At 45.8% G+C, this 21,800-nt stretch overlaps 1 protein-coding gene across 2 annotated transcripts in view; it reads left to right on the top strand.

Annotated features, from left to right (window-relative positions):
• The first annotated feature begins 2,258 nt into the window (after window positions 1–2,258).
• ENTPD3 (ectonucleoside triphosphate diphosphohydrolase 3) overlaps window positions 2,259–21,800 on the top strand; it is a 28,128-nt gene continuing 8,586 nt past the window's right edge. Inside the window, exons 1-6 of one of the 2 annotated variants that reach the window (XM_066628468.1) lie at window positions 2,259–2,481; window positions 6,600–6,654; window positions 13,409–13,536; window positions 15,847–15,964; window positions 20,160–20,310; window positions 21,442–21,601. In XM_066628468.1, the coding sequence (XP_066484565.1) occupies window positions 6,615–6,654; window positions 13,409–13,536; window positions 15,847–15,964; window positions 20,160–20,310; window positions 21,442–21,601 (597 nt within the window). In that variant the 5' untranslated portion in view covers window positions 2,259–2,481; window positions 6,600–6,614. The remainder of the gene's footprint in view (window positions 2,482–6,599; window positions 6,655–13,408; window positions 13,537–15,846; window positions 15,965–20,159; window positions 20,311–21,441; window positions 21,602–21,800) is intronic. The other variant, XM_066628469.1, reaches the window with a different exon arrangement.

Raw genomic sequence — 21,800 nt, 5'->3', positions numbered from 1 at the left:
CCCATCTAGTTCAGCTGCCCATATCTCACAATGGCCACCTAGGTGCCAATAGGAGGAGAGAGAGAGAGAGAGAGAGAGGTGAATGAACACTGGCTCTCACGAAGATTTGACATGTGGGTCTTGAATTGCCAATCACCAGTCTGTATAAAATATGAATGTTATGATATGCCATTATTGAATATCTGGTTAAATACCTGGTTTTTGACTATTTTAACTGCCATATGTTGAGTCTGTGAGAGCTCACTAGGAGAATGAAATGGACCTGAAAAAAGACAGATCTAGCAACTGCAGCTGAAACAAGATCTGCAGAGCTTCAAGGATGGTGCAAGGAAGCAAACAATACATCTCCCTGCAAGTAGAAACTAGCACAGCAGGGAGTGGGCTTGGCCAACAACTTTACTCCTTGTTGTTATAGATTTTAAGTTTCTGGGAGGATTTTTTTTTAATGTGAGGAAAGTGTTCAAAAATGTGACTCATCCTTGTAGTAATGAAACCCCAGGGTTCTGCCACCTCATTCTGCTGCATGTAGTGGCCAGGACTAGGCCAGCCCAGAATCCTAGGGTGGGGAACTCTTTGTTTGAAAAAGTGAGGTCAGACTCCATACATGTAGAATATTAGCATGTTTGCAGTCTATGGATCTGATCATAGTAGTTTTTTAAAGTTACCATTCAGTTCAGCCTCAGACTCCACTCGGAAGGCCCTGAGTGCTCCTACTGATGGACTGGTGTTCCTGCAAAGGTGTGTGGAGGTGCAATCATGCACCTCCCAGCCAAGCTCCACGCAGCGCAGAGCTTGGCAACCCAGAGGTTCAGTGATGACATGATGACGTCATTGTCCAATGTGTGGAGGTGGCATCTCATCGTGATGCTACACAGCTATCAAAGGGGTGGAGACCCCTAGAAGGAACAGTGTTGAGGACATCACTGTCCCAGCTGTAGAAGAATCCCCAAAGCTCTCTGTTCCCTTCCCTCCATTCTCACTCCAATGCCATTAAAGCTCTGAAGAATCAGGGTCCTTCCTACCCCCTTATGAAGACTCCCCCATCCTGTGTTTCTTCGAGCACCCAAGTAAGCCTATGTGACTCAGGGTTCTCTCACTTAAAGAACCCAAACAAGAGAAGGGCTTTCTCAGTGGTGGCTCCCAAACAGGACTCCCCCCCCCAATAGAAAAAGCTCACTCAATTCTCTCATTTTAGAAAGTTGGTAAAAGAAAATTAAAACTGTATTCCTCTTTGGGCTTTGGGTTTAAATCGCTTTTACGCTGTTTTCTGCTGTATTTCAGTTATGGCTTCCATTGATCACTCTGTGAAAGTCTTCTTTGGTTTTAATTGCTTGAAATGTTTTCTTTAAGCTGCCTCAACCAAGCAGACCTGTTTGGTTGACAACTGGTGATGGGAAGTTCAGCCATCCATTAAATAATCAAGACCCCCTTGCCTTGGCACGTTGGCTGCCCTCCCACACTTGGGATTTTAGAAATGGGTGATGTCAGAATGCCAGATGCAAGGGAGGGCACCAGGATGAGGTCTCTTGTTATCTGGTGTGCTCCCTGGGGCATTTGGTGAGCAGCTGTGAGATACAGGAAGCTGGACTAGATGGGCCTATGGCCTGATCCAGTGGGGCTGTTCTTATGGGAGACCCCCCCCCCCCGCGCACCACTGCACACAGGCGTCCCTGGAGGTGGTAGAGTCCTACCCGGACGCCACCACAAGTGCCTCCCTCCCTCCTTCACCCATAGACTCGCGTGGGGGGGGGCAACGCCATGCGTGGGAACAGAAAGAGATGGAGAAGGGACTGCCTGAAGCCGAAGGCAGGGGGCGGGATGCGTGTGCAATCGGGCGACTGCAGGCACCCGAGCTTCCAAACAGGGAGGAGAGGAGTCTTGCAGGGCAGGGAGGCGCGCACGCCTCGCCCCTGCTGCGCAGCCAGACCTCAGCACACGGACCCCTTGGAGGCCTGCAGCCTTGCCTAGAGGGAGGCTCTGGAGAGGCGATCTGCTTGTCCGCTGGACGCAGCGTGTGTGCAGTGCAGGGGTGCGGGGGACGCCCACACGCTCCTTCCTCTCGGCTGGCCCCCTGCAGGCTCAGCAGGCACGACAGAGGCGGGCGCCCGTCCCCAGCCCTCCCCCCAGCGTCGATCTCTCGCCCGGCGATGCAGCAGCAGCTGCTCCGGGAGGGAGGGAAGGAGGGGCCAGCAGGAGCCTTGCCGGGCGAATTTATAGCAGGCGGCAGCAGGGCAGCTCCTGAGTCGGGGGTGAGCAACTCTCCTGGGGCGGCAGTAGCAGCCTCGGCTTCCTCCGATGCAGCCCCAGCCTGCTCCCTACTGAGGATGTCTCCGAGGAAGAAGAGGATGGTGATGGTAATGATGATGATGAGTCTCAGGTGCAAGCAGATGCAGCTCCACTCCGCTCTGTGCAGGACATAAGAGAGACCCTTCCTTGGACAGCCACATCCATCCAGCGCCCTTCTGGGAGCTGCCACAGAAGGTAAGAGGCACTGCTGAGGTTATTTGGGACCAGAAAGCTATCCATCCATCCATCCCTCTATTCATCCATCTGCAGAATGCTGTATAGCTTCTAATGCATATTGGCTGGAGAGGTGTGTCAGGCACTGTACATTAAGGCTGCAGTCCTAACCACACTTTCCTGTGAGTAAGCCCCATTGAACAAAATAGGACTTACTTCTGAGTAGACCTTATTAGGATTGTGCCCTGGGCCGCTCATCCTGGGTATGGGTTTCTTCTCATGATCTAGTGAGATCTCACTGCACCAGTGTCTGCAAGCATGGAGGGAGAAGGCATCTGATCTCTCTGTTAAGAGGCTTCCAGGGCTCACAGGCTGAGGAGCAAATACTCTCTATAAGTGTTAGAGCAGTAAACCCCAGGATGGAGCAGAGGCCTTCCAGCAGCCAGCGGAATCCCACTTAACAAGGTTGGGTATTGGCAGTGGCGGACTTCCACAGCTCCACACCTGGGGCATTTGCTCATTTCAGTAAATGGCAGGGGAATTCTAGATAGCGCAAATACGTTGAGAGCCTTTTGGATGTGTGTACACCTAGGTGGATTGTGAAACTTTGTTCTCAATGTCAAGTTTGCCTGTAGCGTTAGGGAGGTTATATAGATCACATCATTCTTTTGCTCTTAGCTGTTTGTGCTGTCCTAGAAACTGGAGAACTTGAAGGGGGCACTGAGCAATAACCACATATTTTTGAATTAAGATTTTCAGGATTGACGTGTGCATGTGTCTTGGCTACCTGCTTAGCAGAACTCAGGTCTGGAAGAGCCCCTGCCCTCTAAAAGGGTGTTCAGGAGCTCACTGAGGGCAAACTGCTACAAACTGTGGTTACAATCCTAGCATACATATTAGCAGTCACATACTATATCTATAGCCCTTGGTGCGTGCGCGCTCTCTCTCTCTCTCTCTCTCTCTCTCTCTCTCTCTCACACACACACACACACACACACACACACACACACACAGCACATCATGTGCTCGCTTCTGTTTCACAAGAGTTTCTGGACAATTCCCTTCCTATCACATTATGTCAGTGGCAGTGCTGAGAAAGATATTTTGGGGAGATGGAAGTGGCAAAGTGCATTTTTTGGGGGAGGTGTTTCCACATATTGGTTACTGCAAGGGTCCAGGACTGACTGGGGTGCTGGTGGTGCGGATAAACTTCTTGTCTGGGGGGAACTTGTCCATCTCTGGCACTCTGTATATCACATCCTTGTTTAGGTGTACACTCTTGCTCTGTATTCCAGAGAGTCCACAATGTGTTCTTGTCCAATTAGTATTTGTGAGTTTATTACAGACATGGTTATATACTCTGTGTTTAGTTTCTACAAGTGTGGATCTCTCTCTCTCTCTCTCTCACACACACACACACACACACACACACACACACACACATACACACACTGCTGCTCTGTTCTTTGCCTGACTCCACTATGAAAATAAGGGCTAATTCTCACATTACGTTTTGTGCTCATACCCAATTTTTTGGGTATGAGCACTGGCATACATAATTTTTTGTCACGTGCATACACAATTACATTTTTTGTCATGTAAGAAATGTGTGTGTGTCTTTCAAATACCATGAAGTGGTAATTGAGAGAGGGTCGGGCTCCCCCTTTTGAGTATTTTGTAGGCACGTGCACTGGAGAAGCACACATTCACGTTTTGTGAGAACCGAATGAATTCTGGATTTAGCTCTATGTACTGAAGTTCAAAATGGAAACTGCGCTTGGGCTCCCATGGGCCTCTCTGTTGGGCCTCTCTTCCCTATGTAGTGGCTTGTTATAAAAGCTGGCTAAGAATCCCATCCATTGGGATGGTGTTGCACTGGCATGTCCAGAAGCATTTATTTTTGTCTTTTAGGGAACCTGTTTTTGTTCCAAACCCTCTTCAGTGGTGGTACCAGAAAATAGAATGCTAGATGCAAACAAAATGCTGGAAGCAGGGAGGAGACATCGAGATGCAAGTATCTTGTGCTCTTGTGTGTGCTCCCTGAGGCATCTGGTGGGCTGCTATGAGATACAGGAAGCTGAACTTGATGGGCCCTGGGCCTGATCCAGCAGGGCTGTTCTTGTGTTTTATGTTCTTAATAAATATGGGGAGCAGGTGGACAGAAGAGGCCAAGCGCATTTCTGGAGAGTCATACTTTGTCCCACATACTAAATTTCTGAGAGATACATAACAGTGTATTTCATGCTCCTGTGCGAAATGTAAGTAGATTGATGCCTTTTCAATGTAGATGGATTGGTGCTTTTTATATTGATTGATGATGATGGAGAAAGGCATTATGTGAAAAATGCCATCAAGTGATCATAGGGGCTCAGCAATAGGGAGCAAAGACAGCAGTGGGGGGGGGGTGCTTGCTCCCTCTTGCTTCTATCTCCAATTGTGACCCCCTTTGTAACTTATTTACCATAATAGATACTTGTATAGTACCTGAAATTTTTGCCAAGCAATCAAGCTCCAATTATCACATCTCCGGGTCAATCAGAGAGCCTTTCAACTCTGAACAGTTTAAGTTTCTTAGCTCAGGCAGGCACCTCATTAGGTGCTATAGTTACTTTCCAGGGACATTCCAGCCAAAGTTAACCTTTTATTCTCCTTCCTTCTGCTGCAGCCTGGTTCTGCTTTGCAAATGCAAAGCAGGTCTGTTTTTGGAAACACCAGGATGGGACCCTCCTTCCCAGGCTACAATTCAGTGAACCATGACTTAAGAATAACACCCGTGGAAAGCAGTGGGTCTACTTCTGAGTAAAAAGGGTTGCAAATATCTCATCTCTCTGCTGTGAATTGAATTGCACACTCACAGTTATGTGTTATGGGTAGTATGTTGTATGTAGAGCTTCTGGCTTAACACACCAGACACCTTAAAGGTGTCGTTGATTCATGGTTCTCCTCATGTCCATCTTAAAGGTGGATTTGATTCATGGATCTCCTGCAGTGGTTCCCAACCTTTTTCACTTGCATATCCCTTGGCAGCCCATTTCCATAAATTGTACCCTTCATATTAGCAAAATGTTGTAATTAATAATACAAGCCTTCATCTCCTCCTCCATATGAAAGCCCAGACGTCATGTATTCATCACATATTTTCTCTTTTCATCTGTTTGAAGAACAGAAGACTCTGCCTTTGCACTGTTTTGCATCAGAAGTGTGCTGAGAAATTCTGGGTGATTGATCACTTTTCATATTATGTTTCAGCTTTTTTTACTGTGATGGTTTTCAATCACTGGTTCATAGATGAATTGATGACCAAAAACTAGCTATTGGTGGGGCTTTCACGGCCAACTAGCTACCTCCCTTCCTGCCTTGCTGGTCCTTGCAAGGCATTCTGGAGCACGGCCTGCCCTTTTCTGCCATGCTTTTTCAATTACCCCTAAAGGTCCTGTTGAGTGTCCCTGGGAGTACATGAATACCAGGTTGGGAACCACTGTTTTACTGGTATGTAGTTTACAGTACGCTTACTCTGATAGCGTTTACAAAAAGGTAGTGAAGACCAGAATTTAAAAAAGAATAAAAATGTATTGTATGATCTTTTACTATGTTTTTAATAAATTAGAGACTACAGTTCTTGGGTAACAATTAGTGATAGGTTATTTCTCTGGATCTGGCCTGGGGTAAAATCAGACAACTATAGTCAGACACCCCCCTTAGTTTAACCCCTGACTTATCCATGATTGTTGGCTCAAAACCTGCCCTCGACTTATCTGTGGGATTGACTTATAGGCGGGTGTCTGCGGTATTTAAAGCGCTTGCACCCTGTTCTCCAGCTGACAAGGCTCCCAGAGAGGCTTATGTGAAAATAGAAAAATCAAACAGTGGCAAATCGTTATAACAGAAAAATGTTGGGCTGGGGATAGGCCTTGCTTGCATCTTCCTCCTCCTCACAGGGCAGTTGATAGTTTAGTGATCCCTTTGGAGGGCTGCAGTCACCAGCTGTGGAGGCAGTGATGCTGGTCCTACTCCTTGCTGGCTTGTCTTTCTCCTACGAGCCTAAAGCTGTGTTACAATCTCAAATTGTTTCTCTTCTCCGTCCCTCGCTTTCTCTGGAGCTCATTTCATGCTGATCATGTCTTTTTCCCACTGTGCAGTTTGAACAGGAAGAGATGTTTACCGCCTTGACCCGGCAGCCCTGTGAACAAACAGGTCAGTACTTACAATGCGTTGCCACGGCAACACTCTGCAGTCCATTTTGACATACATTATGCATTTTTAAAACGTGGCTTGCCGAGTGTGCGTTTTCGGGTGATCAAGAGGGCTGGTCCCTCTGCCAGCTTCACTGGAAGTGATCCTTTTCAGTAAGAAATTGGGAATAAACCTGTGTGGTCCGTTGCACAGTAATTGAATGAATGTTGAAGGATCTTATTTATTTTATCGCTTGCTTCAGAATGATGCTTTTCTAATAGCGTAATGTAACTGCATCAACATCGTTGGGGGATTTTTCTCCAAATGGAGCTGTCGGCTTTTCCTCTGCTTCTGTGAAGTCAGCCAGATGGCTAATACGTTAACTAGCCTGAACAGTTTGGCCTCCCATTCTGCCACCTCCTCTGTGTCCCTTTGTAGCATGTGCCAGGAAGGAACTCCTTTCTTTTTCCATCTGTGTTCATCCAATGAGAGCAAGCAAAGGATGTCTGCCCCATACAGCCCATAGGAAGCTGACTTACGGCCCAATCCTACCTAACTCCCCACATGGCAATGCAGCGGTGCTAACGTGGTGTCTGCTGTATCCCCCAGGGGAGTTTCACTCTAACCTATGCCAGTGATAATTCTGGTGCAAGTCTGTGTTGACCATTAAAGGCAGATTGGGCCCAGGAAGGAGGTTTGAATTTAGTGGGCACTGAACCCGCCCCCTTCCAGGGCACGACACACCCTCCTTCTCACCCCTGTTGCCTCCACGTTCCACCTGCCTCCCTCCCAACCACTGTGCAAACATATTGGTGGCAGCTTGTGTCCGCTGTCCATTATTGCATGGACCTGGCTACTTGCAGAGGCAGTCAGACCCTGCTTGCTGGCACCGTCGTGTTTGCGACAGTTGTAAAACTGTTTATGCTGCTGGAACCCGCTGTTGTTGTACATGGCCCGTAGGATTGGGCATTAGATGCAGTTAGGCCAGCTAGTACAGTGCTGTTGATGCAGACTGGTAGTGGCTCTTCAGTGTTGCAGACTAAGGTCTTTCTCAGTCCTAATATAAATGCCAGGTATTGAAGCTGGGATGGTACACAAGCAGAACATATTTTCCTCCCCTCAGCTATGACCCCATCTCCAAAGTATGATCTCCATTCACTGGAGAAACCAGTACTTGAGCAGCCTTGAAATTAACTCCCCAAAAGTTACTATACAAAGTATTTTACTTGCTCCCTGATGACTCATTTTGTGATCCTCTAGGACTCCAAAGAACCAATGCCCTTTCTGTCTACAAAGGCTTCCCTGTCTAATCCCTTGGAAGGTGATTCCTACTCGCTCCAAGTGATCTGGCAAGGAAGGGACTGTCTACAAGCCTAAACTTGTACACCTTTAAGGTGACTTCCTCATTTGAACTAGCCTTTGGTGGCCCAGGGTAAGCTGGTATTTGAGCTTTTCAGTTTAAAATAGCCTTTTATATGTAGTGTTTTAAAGTGGTTGGTTCTGTTGTTTTCAAAATCTTGTCCTCCACCTTGAGTCCTCAAGATGTATTGAGGTTGTAATCTTGAGTTAAAAAAATGGCTCATGTCCAAAGAACCATGTGAGAAATATTGGACCATGCTTGCCATTGATGTTGGGTCAATGTCACTAAATGGGGTGATGGTTGCTCTCTTTTCTCAGAAGGGTGGAAGACAATGATCTAGTTGGGAGTGAATTCGGAGGCCAGGTTGCAGTGTCATGAACCTTTAATAACCCAAGTACCATGTAATTAAAATGTTCAGCTGACACGAGAGCATGAAGTGTGTGTCAGCCACAGCTTAGTAGGTTGGGTTTAGAGAGTAGGTTGTGATGATTGACAGATGTTAAATTCAGTGACAAGTTATTGCAGGAAAAGCTGTCTGCATGATACACACATCTTATTTAAAAGCCTGCCTGGAAGTTCCTGGATGTCTGGCCTCTGCTGTTCTGATGGGGGTAAGAACATTTCATATGGGACACTAAGCTCACTTTACTTTGAGTTATAGTTTAGTGATGTTGATTGTGATAAGAATAAGTTCAGGGCATCACTGTATATGGTGCTTTCTAGTATGTAATCAAAATACAGGGCCTGACAGTATGATCCAAAAACTGCTTAAGCAGACATATTCATAGTTAAAATTAATTTAAATTTAACTGAATGACAACCCGATCAGGAGTTGCTCAGAGATGCCCAAAATGGCGGCCACAGCATTCAGCGCACCCCAGACAGCTGCCGCTACCTCCTCAGGAGAAGGTGACTTTTATCCCCTTCCCCCTGAGTAAGGGAAGTAGCTCCGCAAAGGGGCTACTTGATTCTTCGGCAGCTCTTGAGCTGCCACAGAATCAAATAGTTCTGTGTTGGACCATGCGGTCTGAAATGGGGCTCTGGATCTGGTGGAGATGAGCTCCACTGGTCCTGTCCCCTCCCACCACGCCTCCTCCCCGCCCTCTGCCTGCCTCCCCCCTCCCCAGAACACCTCCTCCCAATCTCCCCCCATACCCCCACTCACCTCACCCCATCACCGGCTCCAGTGCTCAGCCTGTGGTAAGGGCTTGCAAACGTGCCTTATGGCACATTTGCAACAGTGCGTGCTGGCGGTGAACCAGCGCACACTGTTCAGGATCGGGCCCCAAGGCAGTTCAAATTATAAAAGCTTGCCCAGTTTATGTGAGTTGGCAACCTTCAGTCTCGAAAGACTATGGTATCACGCTCTGAAAGGTAGTTCTGGAACAGTGTCTAGTGTGGCTGAAAAGGCCGATTCGGGAGTGACAATCCCTTCCACACTGGGAGCAAGTGCAGTCTGTCCCTGGTCTGTCTCCCTGGCTATGGGCCTTCCTTCTTTGCCTCTTAGCCTACTGGCTGGGGACTGCCTGGTTTATGGATTGCAGTAAACTACCGTAAGGTTATGCTAAAGTATAAAACAACCAGGCAATTGAGGGATACATAGAAAATTTCCACCTGGAGCCAAATTGCACATTACCTCAACTTTGTAATGTGTCTGTTACTGTTTTCCTTTAAAAAAACACACAAAAAACCAGTGAAGTAGGGACATGAAACAATAGGGGAGCTTTAGGGATTTGCCTTGTCATAGTTTGGCTTCCAATTGTGCCTTGTCTCATGCTGTTTTAAAGAGGAAGAAACGCTTCCATTGACTTTCAGTGAAAACATTTTCTTCTTGAGAAAGTGGTACCCTGGAAGATCACAATTGGGAACAAAATCATGTTGGGGCAAAGTTCCATAGTGACCCCCCCAGTCATATTCTTTTTTTTTTTTTAAAGAACAAATGCATATCACCACATTGTACATCTATGATAATGTGAAACCTGAAGCATGCTGAGGTTAAAGGGTTTATTCTAAGAAAGTTAATCATGACTATCTGATTGAAATCCATCATGATTGAAAGCTGTGGGACAAATGAGTTATAATGACTCATGCAAGTCTCATTCATCTAAACACGACTTAGTCATAGCTAACTTTCTTAGGGCACAATCCTAACCAGGTCTACTCAGAAGTAAGTCCTATTTTGTTTGATGGGGCTTACTCTCAGGAAAGTGTGGTTAGGATTGCAGCCTTAGACTACAATCCACTGTTGGAGGAGCACCTTCCATGCTTTTGTTTCCATGAAATGCATTCAATTGTGTGATCAACCTTTAAGACACAGAAGTGTTACTAATGCTGTTTCTATGAAATCATGATGAGCGGAACAAACATCCATAGGCAAAATGGGACTGAATGTGAATCTCCTCTATCCAAAGACCCCATCTTTATGACTGAATCCTCCTCATCCATCTACTCTTTCTTAAATATATTTAAATGTGTATCTCCTGCACAGAACTGTCTTGATACAACTGTTCTGGCCCTTTCCTTTCCTCTAGTCCAGGGTTTCTCAAACTTTGAGGGAGCTTTACTCCCTCAGTAAGTTCTTGTGGGGGAGAGGCTAGGGCAGCGAGGCGATCCCTAGGATCGCGCCGCTAAGGGGGGTGAGGGGGGTGCTTGTGACTTACTTGGCATGGTGTAGGGCTGCATCGTGCCGTAGGAGGTACGGGGAGCCCTGCGTAGCCCTCTGTAGCGCTCCCCGAGGCTTGAAACCTGCAATAGAAGCAGGTGCAAAGCACATCCTGCAAAATGGAGTCACAAGCACCCCCCCCGTTGCCCCCCTTAGTGGCCCAATCCTGGGCGTCGCTGCCTCCCACCCCTTCCCCCAACCCTTTAAGGGGCGGGGGAAGCATAACACGAAAAGGTGGGTCACGACCCACCAGTTTGAGAACCACTGCTCTAGTCCTTAAATGCAAAACACTTTTTGCTGCCCTAATACCAACAGTACTGTTTGAGTTCATGAGTTAGGCAAATGAGACTATAGGTGTCTAAAATTTCTGATTTTTGCAATGCAAAATGGTGAGAAGAACATGCAGGAAGATGTTTCCTAAGAACATTTCCATGTGATAAAATATTTAAGCATCAGCTTCTAGAAGACAGATTGTTGGTAGTTCTCATTCTAAGCAGCGACAATTTGTTTCAATTTACAGATTGGATGATGTAGGTTTCCCTAAGGAAAATGTTGGATTGGTGTGAATCTAGATGCGCCAATCTGGTAGCGAGCAGACAAGTCCTAACTGAATGTCAGAACACGTTCCAAATGGATAGCGGTGGTAGCCTCCTGAAACAAAACCGAAAGTCTTGTGGCACCTCAAACACTAACAAATTTATTTCTGCATAATCCATGAAGCTTCTGCTGTAATACCTTTGCTAGAAGATGCCACAATACATCCTATGACTCAGATGGAATGGAAAAAGTTGCTCTGTGCTGCCCATCTATCTACAGCGCAAATGCTACTTGCCTGGCATTGGTCTCCATCTAAATGGCTACTGTCACATCGATAAAGGATGTGCCAGCCAGCAGTCTGATTGCATAGGGATTGGTACCCCTTGATTTCTTCTCAGATCTTGGGGAATGGCGAGAACAATCTTTTTTCCCACAATTATCAAGTGTAACTAGGGCCAGAAGGCAGAGATTCTCCCAACAACCAGCACTCTGAAACAGTTTCTTTGCCATTGTCCCATGAAAATCTGAAAATGGAATTCCTTCCCACAGCTGGGAGAAGGAGGATTTGGCCAGCACATTCCACAAGCCTCCTGGGATCCATATAATCTCACAGGCGGTGTGCCTAAAGACTTTCTAATACTGCTCTGCTTTTGGGAATCTGCCATCAAGAGGTCTGGGAATCTGAAGAGCAGCAGACATGTCACAACTGGCAGGAAAATATCTGCTAGTGCAAAATCCAGCATGTTGTGCAGGATTCTGAGATTTTCAGCCGTTACTTCCAATGAAGGAAAAACAAGGCACTTTTATTTTGCAAAAGCTCACTAGTCCTTATTCACCTTCCCAAAGGGATGACTAAAAATGAGATTTGTCAGAGGTATCGGATCAAATACTTTAGATAAAACTTTCATTTTTCATCGTTGGAGACAACCTCCTTTATGAGGAAAGGTGGCACCACTTGGGGCTCTTCAGTCTAGAAAAGAGGTGCCTGAGGAGAGACATGATTGAGACGTACAAAAGTATGCAGGGGATGGATAGAGGGCTGCTCTTATCCCGCTCACACAACACCAGAACCAGGGGGCATCCACTAAAATTGAGTGTCGGAAGAGTTTAGAACAAACAAAAGAAAACATTTCTTTACTCAGCATGTGGTTAGCCTGTGGAACACCTTGCCACAGGATATGGTGATAGCATTCAGGCTAGATGCCTTTTAAAGGGGATTGGACAGATTTCTGGAGGAAAGCTCTGTCACAGGTTACAAGTCATGATGGGTATGTACAGACTGAGATTAGCTGGTCGCTTGTTACGCGTGCCGGGTAGGAATTATTTTCTGGCACTTTTTTTTTTTTGCCTACCCCAGACTGGGGAGGGAGGGAAGGTATATTCAGGTTTCATGCATTAAAAATTGGTCACTGTGTTTAATAAAGTAGCACAAGTTAAACCCAAGTGCAATCCAGTGCCTTCGCTGGGGGTGTGAGGGTAAATAGATTGGCAGATGCAGGGGAGTGGCAGTGAGATGTAAGTATCTTGTGGCATTGTGTGCTCCCTGAGGCATCTAATGGGCCACTGTGAGATACAGGAAGCTGGACTAGATGGGCCTGGGCCTGATTCAGCAGGGCTCTTCTTCTGTTCTTAAATATCAGTGGTGTTGAGTCAGCTCAATAACACAGCTGTATTCAACTGCAAATCAGCATATCCTAAGCATGCAATGTGGTACATGCATGTGCAAACTGGCTACTTGTTAGGATTTCACCTTTGTTCTGGAAGAATTGTGTCGGGAACAGCTGTATTCAAAAATTCAGAATACAGAAATTCAAAAGGAGTGGCTTTTCATATAATAGCATGCTTAACTTGGCTTTATAAAGCTATAAAAATCACAGAAGCCCATCTAGAAGTAAAAAAAGAGAGTGGAACATTTTGTTTAGTAGGGGAAAACAAGTGTCCTCTTCAAGTCTTTTCAATGGATAATATTCCCACAGTGGTTCTATAACTACACTATAGGCTCTTAATTTTTCTACTATATTATATTACACTTCAATTTTTAAAAAAATTGTCCTGGGCAGGAAGTTCCACAATTAGTTCACTCCGGTGGACTGTGTTTTTGTCATTCTTCACAAATGAAGACATGGGCCTTCTTGCATTATAGTGCAGTGAACCAAACAATGCAATTTGCCCTAAAACATTCATAACGCACATTTTTTCCCCTTTCTTATCTTTAGGCTTCCGAATACCGTACAAAATGCCAACCATTGTCACTTTCGTCTTTCTGCTTTTAAGCATAGCAGTTATTGTTACTATTACTCTTGTCCAGGTGAATCAGAAGGAAGTCCTTTCACCAGGTCTGATGGTAAGTTGAAGGAATATGCTGTTGGTGCCCATTTTAATTTGAGCTCGGGCTAGGTTTTAGGGGCTATTTTCAGTGCCAGGGCTTTGTCCCCAAATAGATGATGTAATACTAGAGGAGCTTTCCCCTACACATGTGGAGAGTGTTTCCAGATCAACAGTCCAAGAAGTAGCTACTGCCTGCCCCAAAAGCTTGGCAACCTCTATATTAAGCTTATAATGCTTAGCAAGTAAAGTTCTCTTAATCAGCCCAGGGTGAGATCATTAATAAGAAAATCTCTGTGGACAGTTGCTTGCCTAAAGGTGGAATTCTACACACCTGAAAAGGCTTACATAGCTCCTATGAAAAGACATCTCTTGGCTGTCTCAAGCAGGATTTGAGCTTGCCTGCCTGTCCACCCCACTGGTTAGAACATGTTTACAGTATTATTATTTTTCTGACTACTAAGATTGAGGTAAATGATATAAGTAGAGGAAATTATTTGAGAATTATTCTTTAAGCTTTTCCTTTGAGATGTATTACTAATTTTAAAAAACAACAACAACCGCACCCCTCTGCAACTGTGTTGAATGGAACTACATCTTTTGAACGGATCTCAGGCCTTCAGGGGGTTTATAACTTATCCTGCTGGAAAGTTGCAGCAGGATTCTGGCACTGTTATATATGGATGAGACCATGTTCTCAAGTAATATGCTTTCCTAGCAAGGCCAACGGCATCCATGGAAATCTCAACACAGCCCGTCGCTAACGAAGCAGCATCCTGACATTGGTGTGTCACTGCCATGACATCAGTATGACATCGGAGCTTCATTAGTGTAATGTCCAAAGAACCAATCACTGCATCCACTCAGCCCCAAAGAAGAACCAGTAGGGTAAATGGAACAGGAGCAGGGCAGGTGGAAGACTAATAAGTGACCAACACTGGGAAGAAATTCTCCCTCCTGCCAGACATTGGGAATGAGCAGTGCAACAACACGCACCTCCACTAACCACAAGGAGGTCTCCCAATGACACCACACACACACACACACACACACACACACACACACCACTATAGCACCAGGGTGTGTGTGTGTATCAGCAAAGAAGGAGGAAAAGCAAAGGTCTGCTAGGAACCCCTGTATGCAGGGTTCATGTCCCCTTATGCCACACACACATCCAAGGAAAACCTTTTTGATCACAGCTGAAGAAAGGCAGAAAGATAGCTCCCTTGGAAGAGGGTAGTCATGTGCAACAGACCTGGAAGTCCCTCCACAGAAAGGGTTTGCGTCTCCATGGGGGCATTTACCACTTGCAATGAACTTTCTTGCCAAGGGAAAAATCGCTGGGACAGGTCACAAGGGGGACCTTAATAGCACACAGCAACGTAGGGTCTTGGTGACTCCGTGTGCAAAGACACAGACCGGAAGACAAATGAGAGGTTTGAGCTCAGCCAAGGGATTTGCCCTAACTAGCAAGGCATTCACCTTTTGTATGACTGGCCAGAAACAGGCCAAAAGAAGAGGGGGAGGCAAGTGTAGAACCTATACCAGCTACTCCAAAAAGCTGCTCTCTCACTACCCGGCCATACCAGGAAGCAAGCAATGTGCACCTCATCCAGCACTTGACACTTTGCCTCACTGCAAGCAGGCACACCTGGCTGAGAAGCTGTAGCATGGACCCATCAAAGAGAGCCCTGCATGGGCCAATCATTGGGTTGGCATTAGACACAGGGCACCTACTACTGTAGCCTGCCATCTGGCCACACCCACACATCACTGCATGCCCTTTGCTTCATCACTGACGTCTACCAGCATGGCCATCATCAGTATGCTGTCTTTCCTGTCCCCCTGCCACTGAGAAGAGGCATCAGGTTCCAAGGAGGCCAACTGATAATTTTCCTAGGGGCATAAGTGCCTTTTTCCTAGATACAAATGACTAGAGGAGGAGGAGGAGAGGTGCTTGAAGAAGGGGAAAAGGTATGACTGGATCATGCCTTTGCTAGAGAGGAAAGGGGTGGTTTGTTAGCGCTTGGTTCCATTGGATAAGGTGCCCCAAGAGACATGGGCCTGGTTCTGCTTGCCCCTGTGCTTGTTGTGGAAGGTGGATAAGATGGTTCTGGGAAAAATGAATGCCCCTGGAGTGAATTGCATCTTTAGAGAAGAAAACACTGTAATGAAGACATGTAAAGGTGAATTTTTGGTTGCATAGTCTTAGTGGGACATGACTATGGTGTGTGCGTGTGCATGTCATGACAGCTCCTTCATTGCAAAATTTACCTCCACATCACTGACTGTTACCTTCCTGTAACATTCCCTCCCCCCCCCCCCCCAGTATGGAATAGTGCTTGATGCTGGATCAACTCGAACCACAGTCTATGTCTATCAATGGCCGGCAGAGAAAGAAAATGATACAGGAGTTGTAAACCAAACCTTCAAGTGCAATGTGAAAGGTAAGAAAGAAATAGGACATCTTGAACAAAATTTCCCAAAGAAATAGTGATCCCAATTCGGACATATCTGGTATGCAATCAAAAGACTGGCCAATCTTGATCCAAGGAGATCTCCTCTGCCTTTGACAGCTGCGTGGGATGAGAGACAGATTTGGCTGTTCTAAATGTGTGGGAAGCTCGTGCATTCACTAGGAAAGAAATACACAAGCTGTCACTTATATGCCTACGGGATCCTGGTTATGATAGATTCACAGGTGGGGTGACACTAGCAGATCAAAACAGGAGTGCTTTCTGTTCCCCCAGTGTGGTGGAAACTACAGAGGTGGTTTCTCTGTAGTTGATGCTGCTAATGGGCTGGAAAGAAAATTGTTTTCACAATGTAGAAAGAGGGCCATTTTATGTTTACATGCTTATCCGACCTTTTCTCCAAGGAGCTGAAGGCAATGTACATGGTTTTTCCCTCTCCATTCCTAAGTTTATCCTTACAACAACCTTGTGGGATTGCCTAAACAAGAGTCACTAGCACTAGGTGAGCTTCAAAGCTGGGTGGGGATTCAAATCTAGATCTCCCTGCTCCTGGTCAGACACTAACCACTAGTTTGCATTAGCTTGTACCAGGGGTCTCCAAACTTTTTGGCCAGAGGGCCGCATGAAATATCTGGCGCAGTGCTGAGGGCCAGAAAAAAATTTAAATATAAAATTTAAGTAAATAAATTAGAGATGGAACTTAGATGAATGAATAAATGAATGAGTGGGCTCATTCACTCAGCCTCTCCGGCCCTCTGAACACCCTCCAGGTGCAATCAGAGCACAGCTCTGGTCATGTTCAGTCAAGTGGGCCAGAGGCTTTCAGGGGACAAGAGGCTGGCCGTGGGCTGGATAGAGGCTCACTGTGGGTCGCATCTGGCCCCTGGGCCGAGGTTTGGAGACCCCTGGCTTGTACAACTAATCCTTTCATGATTTCATTCATGGCAGTGTCCATTTAAACTAGACTTTCAGTTTTGTTTGACCAGCTGCTTTTGTGTTTGCTTTAAATGGAGAAGGGCAGATGATTTTTACTGAAGTCACGTAACCTTTAATCACAGGATGCTGTGCAGCAAAGTGAGATTTTCAATTGATGGGTATAAACTCATGAACATCTCCTTTCTTGCATACAATTAGGTAGTGCCGTTTTGTGGTCACATTTGATGTTCTTTCCCAGCATGTTGTAGTGTAGTTACAGAAGAGCATATATAGGAACTGGATTCTGCAAATAGAATACTGTCTGAAAATTACTGGCTTCATGGGACCGTTTTTATCACCAATTAAAGGGAACACATGGTTTGCGCTGACCTAAGGCAAATTCTCACCCTGACTGCAGCATGTGGTGGGGCATTTTTAACTCAGAGGACCACATATTTGAATTTTCCCCATGCTAGAGGGGGTAATGACCCTTGTGCATTTTAATTTCATCCCATTTGCACAAGCCTCCAGGCTGTGTTTGTCAAGTGAAGATAGATATAACACTTCTAAACTGGTGGTAGTGGCTTGAAGTACAATGCAATACAAATGGACCATTTTCTCTCTGAAGGCACGTTCTGAAAAATGGGTTCTGCAAGCTTTCTGTTATGAACCAGAGTACTCATTGGTTATGGAAGGGACCTATTGGCAATCACCTGTGTGTGTCATCAGTACTCTCCAAGTTTTACAAATCAGTTGTGATTTGGGGAGGTAATATAAAGAATGAACATACATGCAAGTAAATGTTCATATGCTGTTGAAAAAAACAAACAAGCATGGTAGATAGCCTGTCTGATGCAGCAGGATAGGAGCAAGACTGATGATAGCTCATCTAAAATGCAACCTATTGTTATGTATGTGTACAGTGCAAGTTATACCCCAGCTGAAGAATCCCCTGTCAAAATATTGCATTGGTCTTTGCTCTTATGCATGCTGTATCCAGCTGCATTTAGATCGGTTTATCCCAGACTAGTTTATTGGTTTACAGAGAGAGGGAATGGAGGAAAGGTTGTTACCACCTTTAATTGGCAGTTGTGTGAACTAATGTATGGCTAGCTGAAATGGTGTGAGGTGTACTCTCATTCCAGTTTAACAACTGTCCCGGTGCAATCTGGTGATTTTTGCAGGATCAGACAAGATACTGATCAGTGTCAGCAAAAAACAATTGGGCAGCCCAATACTATCCTCCGAAGTGGCTACTGCCATGTCTAGCAGGGCCAGGAAGGACACTGGAGGTCTCCTTGTGGGAGGAGAACTTTTGTCCCCTTACCCTGAGTAAAGCGCCGATCCCTGCAATGGGAGTACTCATGTCTGTGCCAGCTATTTTGCTGGTGCAGACTTGAGAAGCTTCATGTTGAGCTTTGCAGCCCAGCAGAGGAGCCCCTCCCAGGCCTGTCCATCCTTCATTCTGCCCTTCCTCCCCAAACGCCTTCCCCCACCCCAAAAAGCTGCACTGCCACCTGGTGGTGCAACTTACCATTGGTGGCTCCTGTGTGGTGTCCTCATGGCACTGGCCCAGTGCAGGTGCTGCCTCCTTGCCGGGTGCTGCAAATGTGCTTTACAGCACGTTTGCGACACCCAGTGCCTGTGGTATCACCAGCGCCCAAGCCCATGGGATTGGGCCCTAAGAGGCTGAGAGGAAGCAACTTAAAAGATACACAGTTTATTGAAAAGGGTATTAGCAGAGGTCACGTGTAACCACACCAGATCTGTCCAATAAATGGTGTGCCTTTCATTGAATGAATGGATGTAAGGTAGTGTATTGGGTGCACTAGAAAATAAAGAATTTGACAAATAAAGGAAAAAGGGATCTTGGAGAAAGCCTCTTCTTTTTACCTCCATCCCTTGGCTAGCATGAAAGAAGAAAGGGGAAGGAAGCCTTTGGAGTCGAGTAAGAGCCCAATCCTGAGCTTGACGCACCGGCTTAATGCTGGCGCACACTGTTGCAAATGTGCTGTGAGGCACGTTTGTGAGGCCTAACGCTGGGCCAGCACCCATGGTAGCCCAGCGCTGGGCTTGTGCTGGGTGAGCGCCTGGCCTCTGCCGCTCAGTGGTAGCATGGAGGGGGCAGGGCGGGGGAGGTGGGGAGAGGTGGGTGGAGGGTGGAGAGAGGGCAGGGAGGAGGTATGGTGGGGAGAGTGCGGGCAGGAGGCGTGCTGGGGGAGGGAGCAGGGAGGGATGGAGGTGGAGCTCTGCTCCACCAGATCCAGAACTCGGCACCCTACACGAAAGCTTTTACTCAATGTGAATTGAGTAGCCCCATTATGAGGCTACTTTCGTTACCTGGAAGAAGGGGACAAATGTCCCCTTCTCCCGAGGTGCCACCTGCAGTAGCCTGAGTTGTACATGATACAGCAGCAGCTGTTTTCAGTGCCACCGAAGCTGCGCGCCATGGGAGCTCAGGATTGGGCTGTAAGAGAAAAATTTAGAATTATCACTACCTGCCTTGCTGAGGCTCAGCATTCATGCAGTTTTTGGATACCCAGCCTCTGACCCACCATGTGAGTCCTTGCATTTCAAAATGCAATCTGAAACTTTCCAATATTAATGGGGTAAGAGGATTCAGGGTGTCTTCTCTGAGAAGGGGCTTTTCAACATTTAGGGTCCAGTCCCATCTGGGCCTCCAGTCACATTCTGGCAGCACAAGGCACTTTATGGCAACACAAAAGCCAGGCTGCTGTCGCGTTCCTCCGGGCTGCTGTCGCAAATGCAGAGGGAGGGCAGGGGGAGTTTGGGGGCCAGGCAGGGGGAGGGAGGGGGTGGATTTTGGCAGCACTAGCATGTGCCAAGATCCTATCCCTTTTTCCAACCCTAGTGTGTAAAATTAGTATCACTAACATACATTCATCCAATCTGCCAGATATTTAAGTATTCTTAATGATTGACTGTGATGCAATCTGAGAAAGTTTTCCCTTTCAGTGGGTATATCTATTTATCTGCAGCTCCTGCACAACATTAATGCAGCAATCTTGACAGCCAAAATTATGTACAAGATGTAGGAATCCAAGTGGGCCTTGATTGAAAGGCAGTGCTGTTCATAGCCATCTTGCTTTAAAACAGAGATCAATTTTTGGCTCAGGCAGCATTGGCTTAAACTTCAAGGATGAATGGTTAAGTCTGTTATATCACTCTTTGTGATTAGACTGAAAATATTCTTGGCAGAACAAAACAGAATCCTTTAATTACTGTCTCCTAGGTCGTGGGATATCCAGTTATGGGAGTAACCCTCAAGAACTTGCTAAACCCATTGATGACTGTATGGATAAGGTCAAGGAGAAGATTCCATTTCACCTATATAGAAGCACACCTGTCTACCTAGGAGCCACAGCTGGAATGAGACTTCTGAGGTATGGTAGAAAATGTCAGTCAATTCGGATGTGCGTTGGTAAGACAGAACTGTTGCGTGTAATTCATTATCCAGTGTTTCAATACTTAGTGCAGCAGAGCAGACTAGTCATGCTTTTATGGAGTTCTCTCTGCTCCTTCAGACCTATCAGTCTATGCAGATTAGACAGGTATGTCAGAAAGGTTTTGAAATTCCCTGGGAATATTATTGATAAATCACACCTTCCCACCTATTGATCCGATCATCAGTGTGTCTTAAAAGAAGATGGATCCCAGATGTGGGTGTTCTTAATTATTTCATAATGAAAGTGCCATATTTCCTCAGCAGGTTTGGGCCAAAGATCCTTGACAGGTTCACTGCAGCTTGTCATAATTGTGTGGCATAAGGCCACGGGTCTTGCCATGTTGCCCAGCATTTATATAAGTATAATATTACCTACAGTATTTTTTTTTCAGCGGTGCTTTTTGCATGACACCTTGTTGGCATCTCTATTGAATGAACATTCTGGAACAAGATATACCTTGTGTGTTATCTATATAAAAGGGCTGGGTAGCATCTGTGACCTTTAATTATACATATAAATGCATAGTTGAAATATTTTTACTTCAGATGAACAGATGTGGTTGCTTTAAGTATATGGCTTGTAACCTTTAAAACTCACTTAAGCCAGCTAGCTGCATAGCTCTGGGCTTGTTCACACATGCGGGTTCATCGCTCACTGACTTTAAAGACTTGGATGTGTGAATGAGCTATCATAACTCGAACTTTCATGGTGTCATCTCAAACAAAATATTGTTTTAGCAGAGACTGTTCACAGAGTTGATCATTAAGTGTGGAATAATCAAGGCCCCAATCCTATCCAACTGCCCAGCCTTGATGCAGCTGTGCCAACAAGGTGCACACTGCATCTTGTGGTGGTGGTGGGCAGTTATAGATTCCTGAAAAGTTGGATAGGATTGGGTCCCAAGTGATGTGCATGTATATATGAACCATCCCGATTGTTTCTTATTAAAAGGCTGTCCCTTTTAATAGGTAAAAATAATAATAATCCACTTTTCCTCTAGTCACTAGATTTGGAGAATGATGGGCAAATTTCAGACACTCAGCCTTTTGTATTTTGTGAATTGCTTAGGTTGCAAAATGAAACAAGAGCCAATGAAGTCCTTGAGAGCGTTCAAAACTACTTCACATCCCAGCCCTTTGAATTTAGGGGTGCTCAAATCATAACTGGGCAAGAGGAAGGGGTGTATGGATGGATTACAGCCAACTATTTAATGGGCAATTTCTTGGAGGTGTGTGGAAATAACTGCATGTTTTATTACATACTATTCTTTGATGAATCGCCAGTGCTTGAAGGAATGATTTCTCAGAATAGCAAATGCCGCCCCGCGTTTTATGCAAGAGAAGACCACAGTACAGTTTTGTTGTACACCAATCAATTCTGTAGGACACCCATCAATTTCTGCATAATGAATGCACAGATATAATATT

This window comes from Tiliqua scincoides, chromosome 5, assembly GCF_035046505.1.
Source record: "Tiliqua scincoides isolate rTilSci1 chromosome 5, rTilSci1.hap2, whole genome shotgun sequence".
NCBI classification, from domain to species: domain Eukaryota; kingdom Metazoa; phylum Chordata; class Lepidosauria; order Squamata; family Scincidae; genus Tiliqua; species Tiliqua scincoides.
The sequence above is the reverse complement of the archived record's forward strand: the minus strand, read 5'-3'. Positions and strand labels throughout refer to the sequence as shown.